General features: G+C 38.0%; 1 protein-coding gene across 6 annotated transcripts in view; it reads left to right on the plus strand.

Annotated features, from left to right (window-relative positions):
• Positions 1-17,031, plus strand: part of fam172a (family with sequence similarity 172 member A) — a 267,655-nt gene that overhangs the window by 10,721 nt on the left and 239,903 nt on the right. For 5 of the 6 annotated variants that reach the window (XM_012959791.3, XM_031897951.1, XM_031897942.1 and 2 more), the window contains exons 2-4: positions 5,308-5,391; positions 11,958-12,059; positions 12,383-12,483. In XM_012959791.3, coding sequence (XP_012815245.1) covers positions 5,308-5,391; positions 11,958-12,059; positions 12,383-12,483 — 287 coding nt within the window. Of the gene's footprint in view, positions 1-1,461; positions 1,518-5,307; positions 5,392-11,957; positions 12,060-12,382; positions 12,484-17,031 lie in introns of all 6 variants that reach the window. The other variant, XM_031897944.1, reaches the window with a different exon arrangement.

A 17,031-nucleotide genomic window follows, 5' to 3' on the forward strand; every position in this document is an offset into this window, starting at 1 on the left:
AGGAAATATGCATAACCTCATGGAAACAATGGATTTTGATGAAGATGAGTTTGATACCTTGCAATTTGTGCCAGATATTTATTATAGTCTTAGAAGGTCTAAGTATTGTTTCTAGGAGGGACTGAGTATTTGCTGAATTTCTAATTAGCCCTCTCACACGTGTTGGGGGTCCTAAACCTTTTCTATTTTGGCCCACGCTGTTTGGGGAACAAAACCAGACCAGGTGAGGACTTTTGAAAAGAGGAAACTTCCAGACCTCCTTAAATCAATGTTGGTGTCAGAATTGATCTATGGCACCTATGTTGTTTGATAGCCATGATTAATTTGTGTATGTTTGTTCTTGTTTGGAGATTGACGAATAAGTTGGTTGGAAGTTGCATGGGGAGGATACAAGCAGGCAGAGAAATGTTGGTAATATACTCATCTTTATGGCCACTATATGTCCAAAACCTAAAAGTTATTAAGTTGACCATTTATTAGGCAATTTTTTTTGATCTGGTGGATGATATATTGATTCTTTTTAATATGGTACTATGGTTAAAGTATATAGCAGGGGAGATAGGGGCCAGCCTTGTCTAGTCCCATTGTCGATCACTATCAACCTTCCCTTTACACCTGAAAGAGTTAGGTTTCTGGAGGGCTTATGATAGGTACTTTGATGGCTACGGTAAAGGGGCCTCTAAAAGTTATATGCGTTAGAAGTATAAGAAGGGTTTGACCAAGGCAAGCAGTCAAATGCCTTCTCGTCAAAAAAAAATTGCCTCGATTGACTTCTACATGACCATAACAGCTTTTAGATGCCATATTTTTACATTTGTGTTTTTTTGTGGATTTGACTCATATTAAATGGTGAAAATTTTATATAAACTAAAAAAATTGTGTCTTAGCGTGAGAAAAAAAATAATACAACCTTTGATAAATCCATCCCTTTGTATCTTGTCCAGGGTCACATGGAGTTGCCAAAGGGAATTGAACCAGGATCACTAGCATGAGATCTGACATTAATCTGATCAATTAACCTCTAGGCCAAATCCTCCTCCATAGTAACCAATAAGATTTTTGCTTATAGTTGATAAAAATTATACCAAATATTGCACCTTATATCACATAACCACCATAATGTCTGGATAGCAGAAGTTATTGCCTGTAAGGCAGTCAGGGAGCAGAGTTGCTTAGATTCGCTCCTGCTCTGCCCCATGGCATTCAGAACACTAAGACACTATTTGGAGATTCTTAAGTTAACATCTGTTTTGCCTCTTTTTATCTTCAAGTTGCATGCATTGGCTGCTTATGTTATGGCTCACCCCACAGATTTAAAACCATAGGGTTTCAGGAGCAATAATGTAGTATTAATATGCAATGCTTGGCTATTTACAGAGTAGCATAGAGATACATATTTTTCTAGGGATGCATTCTATTATGTAGTTTGGTATTTGGCCAAACGCCTCCTTTTTTCTACAGGTTTCAGCCAAATGCCTGTCAAACCGAATCCTCTTGAATAATAACCATACAAACTGGTAAGTATCAAACCACATTAAAGGGTTCTCCACCCCAAACCATTTTTGCTTGGATGAAAGCAAAATATAATGCTATCCAGCTTTCTACTATACTTTAATTACACATTCTCAGTGGTTTTAAAGATACTGCTTTCAATAGCAATAATTTTAAAATGTTTTTGGGTGGAGGACCCCTTTTAAATTAGACAAATTGCGATTGTTCTAATTGTACGACACCGTACATAGTTATAATGACCTTTGGTTGCTTTTGATTTTTGCTTGTGGATTGGCTCTATGCAAGCAGTGACCTCTTTACCATTTTTTAATATTATGGTATATTCTTTAAACATCTGACAAGATGCTGGTCATTTTATCCAGAATATTGAATTGCATATTGTCAGGATCTTTTCTGCTAAATGGCTTCCCCCCAAGGATTTAGTTTTATACACATCACCATTTTATGCTTTTGTCCCCCTCAGTCGATTGCTCTGCATCATTGCCCCTTTCAAAAAACCCATACATTGATAGACAAGTAGAATAACGTACATCAGAGACAGTCACATACTGAAAGTAGAAGGCAAGCTGAGAATGCTTAGTTACTCAATGAGAGCCAGACACAATAATGTGACAGACTGACTTAGATATAGTGACAGACATGTTCAGTCAATGTAAAATTTACTGATGAGGACCTTGTGTATTTCCCAGGTCTGGTGGGACTTGACAGATTTTTTGCTGCTCTCACATGCTCAGCCAGCTGGTATTGAGCCACAGCTTGCATTTTTTTCCTTCCATTTGTTGAAGGAACATAGGGAATTCTGTGTCAGTGGAATAGAACCATCTTCAACGTATTCTAACTTTGGCCATTTTTAACCATAAACTTTATAATTAAGGTAATCTTCTCAACCTATTCTTGTCATAACTACCACAGTATTCAAGATATAAAGGAAAATATGTTAAACTGTTAAAACAAATTACACCTTAAATATCCATTTTTAAATATCTCCATATGCAGCAATGGATTAATTGGTTGGCTAAACACTATAGTTTATGTTCATTTGAAATTTGTATTCATTGGATGGCCGATTGAGCATAGGTATATCTATGTCAAATCCATCTCCTGTTTTATTTTGTTGCAACAGTAACAATAAAAGGGACCAAGTTAAAGTACCCACGGCAAGGCAACCAACACACAGTTATGTTTATTTCCCATTCACAAAATTAAATATATCTGTGCAAGTGCCCTTTTCGACTGGAATATGCAGTAAAATATTAAATATACTAAGGCAGTCCCATTACCTTATAAAGCATTGGATGCTAGTAATTAAAGTGTGAGGCTCATTATGCGTGAAAGATAGTTTAGTCTAGAAGACTAGGGCCACATAGGAAGGCAAATTTCCCATTATGTCACATAGATAGTAAGTCGGACTTTGTATTTAATGGTAATGGTACATGGGCCATGTTGATTGCTGCTGCCCTACAGCCGAGAACATTGGTGGTCAAAACTTACTCACTGCTTCTAATATTATTGAATGAAAAACACAATATTGGGAAAAGCCCACAGAGATTTCCTTGCAGTATAGTCAATACCCATATGATCACCCTACAAATATTAAACATTAAAAATATTTCTCGTGTTCATGTTGTCGTCTATAACTAGTTGTGTGAAAGTTGATTTTGCTAATAATGCCCCCATGTTTGTGATATGAAAAGGCTGATATTACTGACATAAGTGCTTAATTGCATGAAGAGCCAATCAGGTCTTTGCAACTTGTAGCAGCCTGTTCATCTAATTGCTGGTTAATTATTGGCAACTAAACTTAAGTGATTTAGACCCTTTATTCTTAAATTAGTAAACCTGGTTCCTTCATCATTATCCCTTAGCTGACACTTTTGGCGTTTTATTGAGAAGAAGCACCTATCATGGGGTTTTGCACTCTGCATACTCATTAGGGAAACAGGGAGCAAACGCATTAACTAGCATGTTAAAATATATTATATAAGGGCTGAGATAAGGAACTTGTACAAAGCATGGCTTTGTTGAAAGGACACATGCATGAGTTTACGAAGAACGCTAAATTTAGAGTGCCATCATTCCCATTCTATTTTACCATTATCACAAATCATTTTCTTGATTTTTACAACTTCCCCCTCAATCAGGAAGGTATTCTGTCTCCTGAGGGCTTTTCATAGGTCTAATTTTTCTGTCTGTTCCCAGTCAAGAGAAAAGCATGTAATCAACATATTACAGTGCAATTCAAGCCAGCAATATGAATTTTCTTATGAGTGCACATGGGTCCTTCAGATTTTAATGTCTTATTGATGCTCCTTGAATCTTAACCATACAAATCCTTTAGTTTGGATGAAAATTATTCTTTTATTCATTTCTTTTTAAAATGTAAGTGCGTTGCTTCTATGATGGAAGTCTTTATTAGTCACTTTTACCCCCTTCCTATGTGTTTTGCACCTTGTGAAAATGTGGAGTTTTCGCAGAGAATTTATATCTCTCACCTCACCTTTATTATATTTGCAACAAAATACCTTCGCACTGATACTGATTTGTTTGTCTACCCTTTCTACCAGTTTTTCCCCTATTCCCCCAATTTCTCTGGTCCACTTTAATTTCTGTTTGCCACAGTGGACGTCTTTTACTGAAGCTCATCCCTTGATCTTTTCTGTGTTCCCCTATATCTATTAGTCGCTCATAATAAGTTTCTATGTATATTTGTATTTATATAGAGCTACTTGTGCATGCAGTGCTGTACAGTAGAAAACTTAATGAATAGAGCAATTGGGTCAGTGAGGGTATTTTAGTGATGTGATTCACCTATTGTTGTTTTCACCTCACCCTGTTTAACTCTTGTTGTTGGTCTTCTTTCATCTTGGTATGTGTAGATGTGTGTAAATGTGTAGATGTTGCCCTGCCTGTCAGGTAGGTTCTTTATATTTTTACAAGCTATGGGCAAATTAATCTACACCAAGGAAGGGGGGGGTAAGGGGCACAAACCTAAAATGTCTGTTAACCTCTGCTTTAGGGGTATACACAATTTGTACTTATATAGCAACACCTAACCTTAGAAATCTAGCCGCCATTCTGGCAATTCTTAACACAGCAAATTCCCTCTTCTGATTTAGCCTTTAGCTAGCTGTGTCTTGCCTATCCTGATATCTGTTTCATATTGTTTGAGTGTAAAAAAAGACAAGTTTGTGTGAAAGGATTTGGACAATTTGCGTCTAATTTTAGTCAATTAACCCATTAGCGCTATGACACTCTATGCACCAGTCTGGTTCCATTAAATTTGTTTCATATCAAACACCTTTCATGTGTAAATCACTATGAGAAAAATATTTACACGTAATCATGCGGAGATGGCACCTTATGCATTTAAAGGAAAACTGTACCCCTGAACAATGTAGGTCTCTGTAAAAATATATTGCAGAAACCAGCTCATTTATAGGCTGACCTAATAGGGAACTGATGCCTGTCTTTGCTTGTGTGCAGGGCTGTGATTGGCTATCCCCCTCCTACTGTGCTTCTGGCAGGGACTGTTCGGACACACCCGCCCTTTATTTGAAACAGGGACAAAGAACTGATAGGATCTATAGGGATCTTTAATAAAGGGGCCATTTTTACAGACTGTATTCAATGTTAGCCCAAAGCAAAATCAGCACCATATTTTATTCATAATTGTGTACAAAATTTGTTTTTTTTTCCCATTTATCCAATATGTCTCCTTTAAGAAGAAGAAATCTCTGATCTTTATTTCAGGCCAATTTTTTGGAAGACTGATGTTTGTTTTCTTCTTTTCTATAGTGTTACCACTTGTTTGGCTAAACATGGCACAGATTCAGCAAGTTGGAGCTCCAGAGGAGAAGGAGAAGACAACTGCCTTAAAGGGTAAGTGTTCTTGCCTAAGTTGTACAGGTTAATTATCTAGCCTAGAGCTCCCATAAACCCGTTGTAGCATGTTCCTGGAGAATTTCCATTGCAGCCATTTCTGAATCAATAACAAGAACTGGTAATAAATAGAACTTTTTTTTTGGAAAGGAATTGCAATTTTCTGTAAAGCTAAAATAGCATGTATATAGTATGTAATAGTATTTAATGATCTAAAATGCTCTAAAAAAAGGTTTAAGAAATGTGCTTTACTGAGCAGAGTAAGCCTTTTCACTAAAAACAGACCCCACACAGCCCCTAAAATGACATGCCTTTCTCCACTACATTGAATCTAATGTCTTTTCTAGCACAGAAGCTAAAAACGTTATCTCAAATCTGTTACTTCCTTATCTAGTATAAAGCCCCCGCCCCCTTTTGTATACTGAGCTTTCCTAGTTTGAATAGGAAATTGGTCAAAGAGCTGTCTATTGTGCATGCTTGCTGCCTCCTGGAAATTAATTAAGCATGGGCAGTATACAGCTCTTTGACTGAGTTCCTATTTAAACTTTAAGGGCTCTGGCACACGGGGAGATTAGTCACCCGCGACAAATCTCCTGTGTCTCGGGTGACTAATCTCCCCCAAAAATCGCGCCGGCGCCGCGTATGCCATCCCACCGGCGATTTACATTTTTGTCCGGTGGGATGGCAATCAGGGGAGATTAGTTGCCCGCGAACAGGGAGTTTTGTCGCGGGCGACTAATCTCCCCATGTGCCAGAGCCCTAAAGCTTTAAAAGCCTCTTTATGTGACCTGCTGTGGTCAATGTTCACACTACTGAGCTTGGGGGCCTGGATTAATTATTTATGCTACTGATCTCTCCAATCACAAACTTCTGATTTAAACTGGAATAATGGAATAGAGTCCCTGATCCCAACATATTGCTCAGATTATAATAAGGGAGATTTTTGTGAACCCGATTGTGAAACAGTAGGGTGGTCAGCTGAATTTGAAATGTTTGGAATTAAATAGGACTCTTGAGTACTGTTCTGTGACATTTTCTCTTAAAGGAGATTTCAACCCTAATTTTAATTTCACTTCTAATAGATAGGGTGCCTTACCCCCACTTAAACCGCATAAGTGCCGCTCCCTCAATCTCCTCCTACAGCCTGCACCACCGCATTCTTTTCTGCTCTGTTTTGTGTGTCACCCCGCGGCCATTTTGCCGGTGACATCATTGAGAGCGTGCGCCTGACCTCTTCAAGGATTTTTTTTTTCAAGCTTCTGCTTTTTTTAAACAAAGTTGTACAGACAGCTTTTTCCTTAAAATGAAACTGTTAGGGAATTAAACAACAATAAAATTAAACAGGAATGAAGTGTACATTGCTTAAGTATTTCAGCAAACACTGTTTATGCTTGCAAGACTCACTTATAAAATACCTGCAGATCAGATTCAGCGGTGAAAAGGTTAAACTTTCCTGCCTGCAGTCAGAAGATTGTCTTCCAAGAGAGGGAGCAGAGAGCTCTTGTTTACAAAGGTAGAGTTAGTATAGCTCAAGTGAGCATGCTCATTAAAATGGCTTGGAACCGGGCATGTGCACCACGCCAGGCAGACAAGGAGATTCTGAAGGGAGGGGGGAGAGGGAGTTATCCAGCTCTGCAGTGAGAGAAACTCCAAGGGATCGCTGCAGCTTCAGTGTTTGCTTCTGAGGGACAGGAGTGGCAGGTATTTAAATAGTGCTGTGAGGCTTTTCTCTGCTAAAATTTTTGGTTGGGGGGTTGACATGTCCTTTAAAGATGTAACTGAGGAGGCAGTGGATCATGGCTGTAATGCACTTGTCTCTAATTAAGTGTAAGTATTTTGGCATGTAACCGAGCACACAAGAATGAAAGTCTTGAGTGGCAAGTTTATTCAAATAAAGGACTTGTGTCTGCCCCTGTATTGTGAAAGGACAAAATCAATATAGACACCAAGGTGATGTTCTGTTAAACTTACTAGTTGGTCGCTGTTGGTAAGTAGGTGAACTCTGTAATTGTCATTATGATGAATTCATAAGCTGTGCTGCACATAAGATACCATTTGCAGAGTTTCAAAAGAGGTTGATCATAGAGGAGAAATAAACTCTAACCTCTACTGAGTGCCACCTAATTAAGGCTTCCTTCTGGATAGAAACATTCTCTAATGGAATCAGTTACAAACACACATAATGCACATTTTTAATGGATCTTCTTGAATTTATCTAGAGTGTTGGGAATAGGAATAGTGACAGGACTTTTTGTGGCCAGAGTTGTTGTCCACCATACTCCACGAGTCAAAGTGAGGGCACTAAGTAAAAAGTGTTGGACAGCAATTGGATAATTTATTTGGGGCACTGTTCCATAGCACCTGCTAGCAAAGCCAGGGTGTAGGGGTAAAGACGGAGTAGAGGTGAGGATACCTGTTTCATACAGTTTGTAGGCTAAAGAGAAAATTATTTCCAAAACATCAGAAATAAAGGATTATGGAGCAAATATACATATATTGTGGGATCTTTTACTTAATCATGGAGTAAGAGTGTGAAAATACATGATATAAGGGAAGCAAATTTAACCTTTTATAACTCCATCCAGAGTTGTCTCTCTAGGGTGATTGCCTATGGTGCACTATGTGACTCTTGGGAAATTGTGCTCCCCTGTGGGCGAGAAAAGCAAACAAATATACTTTGCCGGAATCAGTGCAGGGAGAATGAATTGCATATTTGCTATTCCAGCAGGATCTAGTATACTATAAATTTAAAAAAATATATATAAGCTTCAGCTCATCTACCATGATGCAGCAAATTTAAAAATAAAACAAAAACCCTGGCACTTTGCACATTAGCTGACTTTTAAAATAGAGACAAAATGGCTGCACTTCACCTTGTACACACCTTCATTCAGTGATACTTTTTGTAGGGAGTTTTTTGTAGGAAAGTAGGAAAGTTTTGCAAATGTTGAGTACAGATATCGGACCCCTTATCCGGAAACCCACTATCCAGAAAGTTCCAAATTACGGAAAGGCCATCTCCCATAGACTGCATTTTAATCAAATAATTCACATTTTTAAAAAGGGTTTCTTTTTTCTCTGTAATAATAAAACAGTGCCTTGTACTGATTCCAACTAAGATATAATTAATCCTTATTGGAGCCAAAACAATCCTAGTGGATTTAATTACTGTTTAAATAACTTTTTTAGCAAACTTAAGGTAGGAGATCCGAATTACAAAAAGGCCCCTTATCCGGAAAACCCCAGGTCCCAGGCATTCTTGATAACAGGTCCCATACCTGTATAATCAGACAGGCAAGAATAGGTGTGTATGAAACATAGACCATAACCAACCACTATGGGAGTGAAAAATCGATAATTAAAGAATTTGACACCTCTAAGAAAAAAGTCTCCGCTAAAGATAGCAACTTTTTTTTGGAGAGATCCCATAGAAACATTTGTTAAAAAAAAAAGTTCAAGTAAAATAATAAAGGATATAAATTAAAAATTGTTTTGATGTAGAGTTCTTCCATTTTTTTAATGAGGGTTCTGTCAATTTAGTCAAGTTACAGCAGATGAAAGGTCTGATAGTGGGCCCTGGGCAAATGCTCTTTTTGCCCATTTATTAAAATGGCCCTTGTTTTGGCCAAAAACTATTGTCTATGTAAGTGAATTGGTTTGCAAAAGGAAACCCACTTCATACAAATTTAGGGTCCTCCATTACTTGGAGCATTTGTGACTCTCTCAGACTTACTATGTTAGCCAATGAGGTGACTCAATAAGGGACTTGCATTAAATGGGCAGTGGAAATAGGATAGGAAATAAAAACATTTGTTTACGTTCTAAAAAGGCTCTGAAGGCTTTGCTGGTTCCAAGGATGAGCATAGATAGAGTGCTTTATGAGATTAAATTCCATATATTATAGCATTGAATTAGGGCTTAACACAGGAGATGGGTTGTGTTCCCTTCACAAACAACATTTGGCATTGTAAAAGAAAATGTTATTCTAAGCAACTTTCCAAAAAAAAAATAAAATTTAAAGTTACTTTAAATCTAATTGAAGGTAAAAGCAGTGTTTGTTCCTGACTTCAAAAATACAGTTTTCTTCAGATGTATGAATCAGCTGGCATGCAACATTGTTTCAGAAGTCAGAGCAAGGAGTGCAGAGAATGTAAACAGCCAGACGCTGCTTTCAATAGCAATTACATTTGCAAATGGCTAGAAAGCCATTGCAATTTATATGGAAGAGTTGCTCAGAATTCGAGTTTTGGGAGGCAGATCTCTTTAAAAATCCACATGCAGTAGTAGAACTGAATAAAGGAATCCCTGATTGGCTCATCTTTAGTCACCCTCAAATGACCCGTTAACCCCTTCCGTGTATATAATATAACCTAGTGATATAGTTAAAAGTGTTGGATTTCTCTGAAGGTTTTGTGCTCATTTTCTCCTCGCATCTCGTGAGTTACATACTAATCTGCAAAAGACAAGGTGACTCCTGTGTTAAAAAGATGCTGTGATTCTCTGCAAACTATATTGCAGAAATGATTTCTAGTCTAGGTTCTGCTATGCATTTAATTACACGAGGCTGCAAAAATGTGCAGTACCAAGATAGAAGTCAATCAGATGAACCTGCAGAGACTAATCTGCTCACAATGTAGTTATCACTACAACCATTGTACGACTAAGTAGGATTTAGTAAGTTCAATGGGTCAAGTGCAGCTCTCTCTCTCTCAGATTCTGATGTACATTTCTCAACCTAATCAGTACAAATGTGGTGTAATCTTGTTTGGATTTTGATGATTCATTGGCCTTTTCTGAACTGAAACCCTCAGAAAGTACTCAGTAATACTTGGTGGCTTCAGTTAATTCTAAGGTTTGTTGATGCTTCCGTAAAAAATAACACTAGCTTTAAGCTATTAAAACAGTGTTTACAGGTATGGTTAGGCAGGGCCGCCATCAGAAATCACGGGGCCCCTCACAACAACATTTTCTGGGCCCCCCTCCACGCCCCCTCCCCCAATGGCCCATCCCATCAGTACAAAGGACACACAGACATGCCTCGTGATAAACATATTTTGGAAGCTCATTGCACATTTCTAAAGAAAAAAAAAATGATTGTTCCAAAGAGTTGGGACTGGTGACCCGGGCCCCTACAGCTCATTAATAATAAAACATTGGTGGCCAGGGCCCCTGCAGTTATAAATAATAAAACATTGGTGGTCATGGCCCCTACAGTTCAAAACAACCTAATACATTGGTGGCCAGTGTGCCCCCTAATACACTGGTGGCCAGCAGTGCCCCCCTTATACATTGCTGCCCGGCAGCTGTGCCCCCCTGATACATTGGTGCCCAGTAGCAGTGCCCCCTAATACATTGGTGCCCAGTAGCAGTGCCCCCCTGATACATTGGTGCCCAGCAGCAGTGCTCCCCCTAATACACTGGTGCCCAGTAGCAGTGCCCCCTAATACATTGGTGCCCAGCTGTTTCGGGCCTCTGTGTACTTCAAATGCCAGAGCCTACTTTGAATTCCAGTCCGGGACTTGGTATGGGATCTGTTATCCAGAATGCTTGGGAACTGGAGTTCTCCAGATAAGAGATCTTTCTGTACTTTGGATCTCCATACCTTAAAGGAACAGTAACACCAAAAAATTCAAGTGTATAAAAGAAATTCCAATATAATGTACCGCTGCCCTGCACTGGTACAACTGGTGTGTTTGCCTCAGAAACACTACTATGGTTTATATAATTAAGCAGCTGTGTAGCCATGGGGGCAGCCATTCAAAGGAGAAAAGGCACAGGCACTTATCAGATAACAGATAAAACACTATTGTATTCTACAGAGCTTATCTGTTATCTGCTATGTAACCTGTGCCTTTTCTCCTTTTTTCCAGCTTGAATGGCTGCCCCCATGGCTACACAGCAGCTTATTTATATTAACTATAGTAGAGTTACTGTAGCAAACACACAACTTTTACCAGTGCAAGGCAACAGTACATTATATTTAATTTACTTTAAAACTCTTTAATTTTTTTGGTGTTACTGTTCCTTTAAGTCTACTAAAAAATAATTTAAACAGTAGTTAAACCCAATAGGGGTGTTTTTGCCTCAAATAAGGATTTTTATGTTTTAGTGGAGATCAAGTGCAAGGTACTGTTCTATTGTTACAGAGAAAAAGAAAATGATTTAAAAAAAAAATCTGAATTATTTGAATCTAAGGGAGATGGCCTCCCCTTAATATGTTGCTTTCTGGATTGCAGATCCCGTTTAAAACTTTCCAGTAATGTGAGTGTAATTAATTTTGTATTGAGACACCAAAGACTAACAAAGTAGTAGGCTAGAATGACTACACGTTAAACTTTGGGGTTATGTACCAGCCTGAACTTGCAATTTGTGGATTCTGACGAATGTAAGATTCCATAGATAGTCACTATCTAGACAAGAAATCCTGTGTTTCTTTTGATAGAGGGCTCAGTGCAGCATTTCTGTAAGTGCTTATGGCTGTATTTACATAGACCTTTCTGATAAAACTTACTTAGTTTTTCCTTTCCTACTCCTTTAATGTTGCATCCTTGTTTTTGTGCACTCAGATCTGCTTTCAAGAATAGATTTGGATGAACTGATGAAAAAGGATGAGCCACCACTTGAGTTTCCTGATACATTGGAAGGATTTAACTATGCCTTTAACGAATGTAAGTAATATAACATATGCCATAGTGTTTGACAAAGGAATATGCACATTATTAAATAATTCTCACCTTGCCATTTATCCTGAATTTTAAAAGAGAAGAATTGTTCTCTCTAGGATTTATCCCATGTGGATAACACGGTGATCATGAAATATCAGTATTGTTAGTTACCTAAATAAATGTCAAATTTGGCTCAATTTAAATATAAAGGATTATTTGCATTTATGTGCATTTTGTACACAATAGCTTTCTAAGTTGTTTTATTTTAAGCATTAGTATTAGGGGATGTAATCACTCAAATAAAAGTATATTTGTGCTTCTTGTAGTGGGACAACTAAGACACATTCAGACCGGAGATCCATTTGTCTTCAATTATCGGGAAGATTTACACAGATGGAACCAAAAGCGTTATGAAGCCCTTGGAGAGGTACAGTCCTGGTTTCTAAGTGATTGGGTTGACCCCCAGATTATCCCCAAAATGAATTTAGGGCTTTGGGTGCAGGAACCGTGCGTATACAAAGCAGCTTCTCATTGGAGAATTCTGTTATGTCTTTTAGACAGAAGCAATAAGCATCTAAATAACTAAAAACGGATAGAAGGTGGCAAAAATGCTCACAAAAGCAATTGTTGCATATTTACTTTAGTGTTGCACTTTGGTAAACCCTTCCTACTGGTTGTACTTATATTTTCATTTTAATGAACAATTAAAGGAAAGAAAAAAGCATTTCATAATACATACACTGTCTGCTGTGTAGACAGAGAGGGTGACTTCACTGCTCCCCCCTTAAAAAATATATATTAAAAAAAAATACTAACTTTTCTTGTTTTAGTGCAGTTTGGGTTTTATACATCTCTGCCAAGCTCACAGTTCATAACACTGGAGACTTATCGCCTAAAAATCCAAGAATAATCTAAGCATAGTGCAGCTTTGTAGCCAGAGTCTTAAACTTTGCCATATACAGAGAAAATCCTTTTTATTGTGTAGCTGTTTATTAAGGACAAGAACGTAACTTTCCCCACCTACTAACAGATTCCATAAAGTCCCAGGGCTCCTTCACACTCAAAGCTGTAGGATTCTTTGTTGTTCCTCTGAAGGCTACTTAGCTAGAGGACGTCTAAGCTGCCAGTGTCCTTTAGGCATGATTTTATTTAACAAAATGTTACATATAGTAGGAGAAAATGACTGGAACAAAGAAGTAAAACAAAACACCACCAAGGACAAACTTCAACTAAAGGAAAAAAACTAAAAATCAATGGATTTTTCTCCCCGAACAATGAAGTCTGGCAACACAGTTATGTTCTAAAATGCTTCTGAAATGTTGTTATAAATCCTTCTTCATAAACAGGCCATAAAGCCAAAGATTGTTACTTTTACATGTCTGAAAATTAGTATTCTGCCAGCTAAAATCTTTGTGGAGACTTCAAGTACATTTTTGCCACCTTAATATATACTTTTTGAAATTACTGAGCAGCAATTTAAACCAAGTAGCATGAAAATTACTATTGAAATTAATGAATTTATCACTTGCTACAGAGTTGCATCAACTACTTTACAAAATTTCATCCTTAAAGGGATACTGTCATGATTTTTGTGGTGTAATTTTTATTTCTAAATTACACTGTTTACATAATATATAATTCACTCTACCATTTAAAATGTTATTCTTGAACAACAAATGTATTTTTTAGCTGTAATATTGGTGGGTAGGTGCCATCTTAGTGCATTGGGCCTGAGTCTGAGCTTTCAGAAGGAGCCAGCGCTACACATTAGAACTGCTTTCAGGTAACCTATTGTTTCTCCTACTCCCATGTAACTGGAGGAGTCCCAAGCCGGACTTGGATTTTTTACTATTGAGTGCTATTCTGATACTTGGAAATGCTATCTTGCCCCCTTCCCATTGTTCTGCTGATCGGCTGCTGGGAGGGGAGAGATATCACTCGAACTTGCAGCACAGCAGTAATGTGTGACTGAAGTTTATCAGAGCACAAGTCACATGGCTGTGGCACCCTGGGAAATAAAGAATATGGCTAGCCCTGTGTGAAATTTCAAAATTAAACATAAAAGAATCTGTTTGTGTTTGAAAAACATATTTCAGTGCAGAATTCTACTGGAGAATCTCTATTAACTAATGTGTTTTGGGGGAAAAAAAAAACATATTTTCCCATGACAGTATTCCTTGACTGACTGGAACCCTCAAGATTGTAGGCAGTTCATCAATCAGTAGTTCATTCAGTTTGAGCTGCAGTGTTCCCACTTTACCACCAAACATGCCAAGCTGAGCTGTATCATCTCTGTGCTGCTTTGGAGCCACTGCCATGGGAGGAACATGACTTCTTTCTGGTTTAGCGGTGACTGCTTCCTCTAACCTCACCCAGATCTACCAAGCCAATATAAGTTTTTTCTAATTTTGTAAGTAAGCTAAAATTCCTCAGCCTATGTAATGCACTCTCTGCAGGTGAAAGCCATACATGCGTGTGAAATTAAGTGACCCCTGATAGTATTGACCATAGTGTGCTTGAATGTGATAGGGACGTTAGATTGTAAGCTGTACTGGTGCAGGGACTGACAGGAATGATGTAGAATCTCTGTAAAGTGCTGTAGGATAATAATATGAAGGCAGTCAGCACAAAAAAAGAATTTAATTCTGGGACATGTGATGTTTTGATCTTTGACCACAGTTGTCCTATCTCCTGTCTGAACCAGTAGCTGATTCCATTAAAGGAGAAGGAAAGGCTAAGTCACTTGGGGTGCTAAAATGTTAGGTACCCCCAAGTGACTTTAATCGCTTGCCTCCCTTGTTAGGAGAAAACAGCACCAGCCCGGGGTACCTGGAGCGATGCGCTTTCTCCTTCTGCCTGCGTTTCGCACAGGCGCATGTGCAGTAGAGTGAAAAGCCGACTTCTCTGTTAAAGTTCCACTATTCACTGATATAGGAAGGAGGAAGTGCTCCAGGTTTCCCCCGGGCTGGTGTTGTTCTCTCCTAACAGGGGCACCAGCCCGGGGTAAAAGGTAGGCTATTGAAGTCACTTGGAGGTGCCTAACATTTTGGCACACCCAAGTGACTTTGCCTTTCCTTCTCCTTTAATTTGCATAGAACATTTATTGACTATGACACCCTTCAGTGCTGGCAGACAATGGGAGCACTAATTTCCACAACCAACCTGACAGTGCTACTGTCTAATAGGCTGTGCCAGAGTCACATGACTGGGTTCCAGCTAAGAGGGATGCATTCAGTGTTAAGGTTTTTACCTGTAGCATAAGGCTAAAAAAACATATATAAGACTTCTCATTCTGCATTTCTTACAGTTACTCTAATCTGGGGGGACATGTTCTGTTTTTTAATAGCATAACCATTTCTTTGGTATTGACTTTTTATGGTTTACTTTTGTTTGCAGACTTTGCTCTTTTTTTTTTTTTTTTTTGATTTGTGAAAGTTTTGCAAGCTTTGCTAAAGACCATAATCTCACAAAGTCCCTGCAAGGCTTATTGATATCATTACAGAAAGCATATTATATGTTCCAGTCATTAAAGCCATCCTCACAGTTGCTGACATTTACTGAAATAGGTGAGGTTCCACTGAATGTCTCCCTTAACTTTTCTTGGCATTTCCCGAGGTACTCAAATTAAACATTCTATCATTAAAATTAATCTTTTATATCAATGAGAGATGTTGGTTCACTTGCATTTCAATTATAGATGAGTTCCAGACTTTTTGCCTTACCCCCAATATAATATAATAGGCTTAGCAAAAAAAAAGGTGAAGTTTCTTCCTTTCTCTTTGTAAGCAATTGTGTGCGTGAAAGGACATATATATGTTTTTTTGTGCCTAATAAGGCCTATACATTCACCTCTTTTTAGCTACTGGTGTCATTCTAAATAACCTTCTGTAACAAATATGAGGAAGTCAGAATATTAAACTTCATATTTTAGTTTTTATGGCTGATATATCTGGTACCAAGATTAGCTCTTAAATATTCAATACTAGAAATAGAATATTAACTGCACTCAGCACTGCACAGATTGGGTTGAAACAAACAAAAAATATAGGTAGTAAATTACCTAGGTTCACCCCAGGTTTTCTATATTATGCATAAATCAGATGAAAACAAAGATCTTTAAGCTGGCCCTTTACATTTGGCCTGTGGGATATTTGTTCCTTCAAGTTAAATATCAGTCTGGTCATTGTCACAACGTTGTCATTACGTTTTGGTCTGTGCTACAGATTCTAGTTTCACTTCAAATATAGTTTGCTATAATTATACACTATATTTAACCAGTTTTGTACAATTACTTTTAATCCTTCTTAATAGCCAGTCAAAAGCTGCTTGCTAACTGGAAAAATGGCAGCTTTTTATTCTCTCTACTGAAGCCAACAACCCTGGCAAGAATAGAAATTGTATTTAAAGACATTTTATTAAGTTACACTCTAGTTTATCCTGTATTAATATGATAGTGTATAAGTGCATCCAGAAGCAGTTAGGATCTGTTCACTTGTTTGGCGTAACTGGGATTTATTTGGAACATATTTGAAGTTCTGAAAGAGAAAATAATCTGACAGTTTGTATGCGTTTGCTCCCTCTTTATTTCCAGACTCTTTGGAAAGGTTATAAAGAGAAAAATGTTTAGCAGTTGCAATTAAATGAAAATAAAACTAGAAAAATCCTTATAAAGAGAACCATAAAACATTCTTGGCACTTTAGAAATGTCAGTTGTTTTTGTTTGTCCTTCTGAATGACTAGTCATAGACAAGAGGCAAGCACAGGAAGTGCCAGCGCATTATTATTACATTTATTTATAAACGTAGGGATATTGTGATTGACTTACAGACAAACTAATAATGAGAGCCCTTCCCATGTGGGTTTGCACACACATAAGTGTTGACTCTCCAGAAGGTGCCCCCATGAGAAAGTAGTGAACACTATCTGGGAACCCAGAGCCGCCCGTGCTGATTTTATACCAGCCAATCACTGTGAT

This window comes from Xenopus tropicalis, chromosome 1, assembly GCF_000004195.4.
Source record: "Xenopus tropicalis strain Nigerian chromosome 1, UCB_Xtro_10.0, whole genome shotgun sequence".
NCBI classification, from domain to species: Eukaryota; Metazoa; Chordata; class Amphibia; order Anura; family Pipidae; genus Xenopus; species Xenopus tropicalis.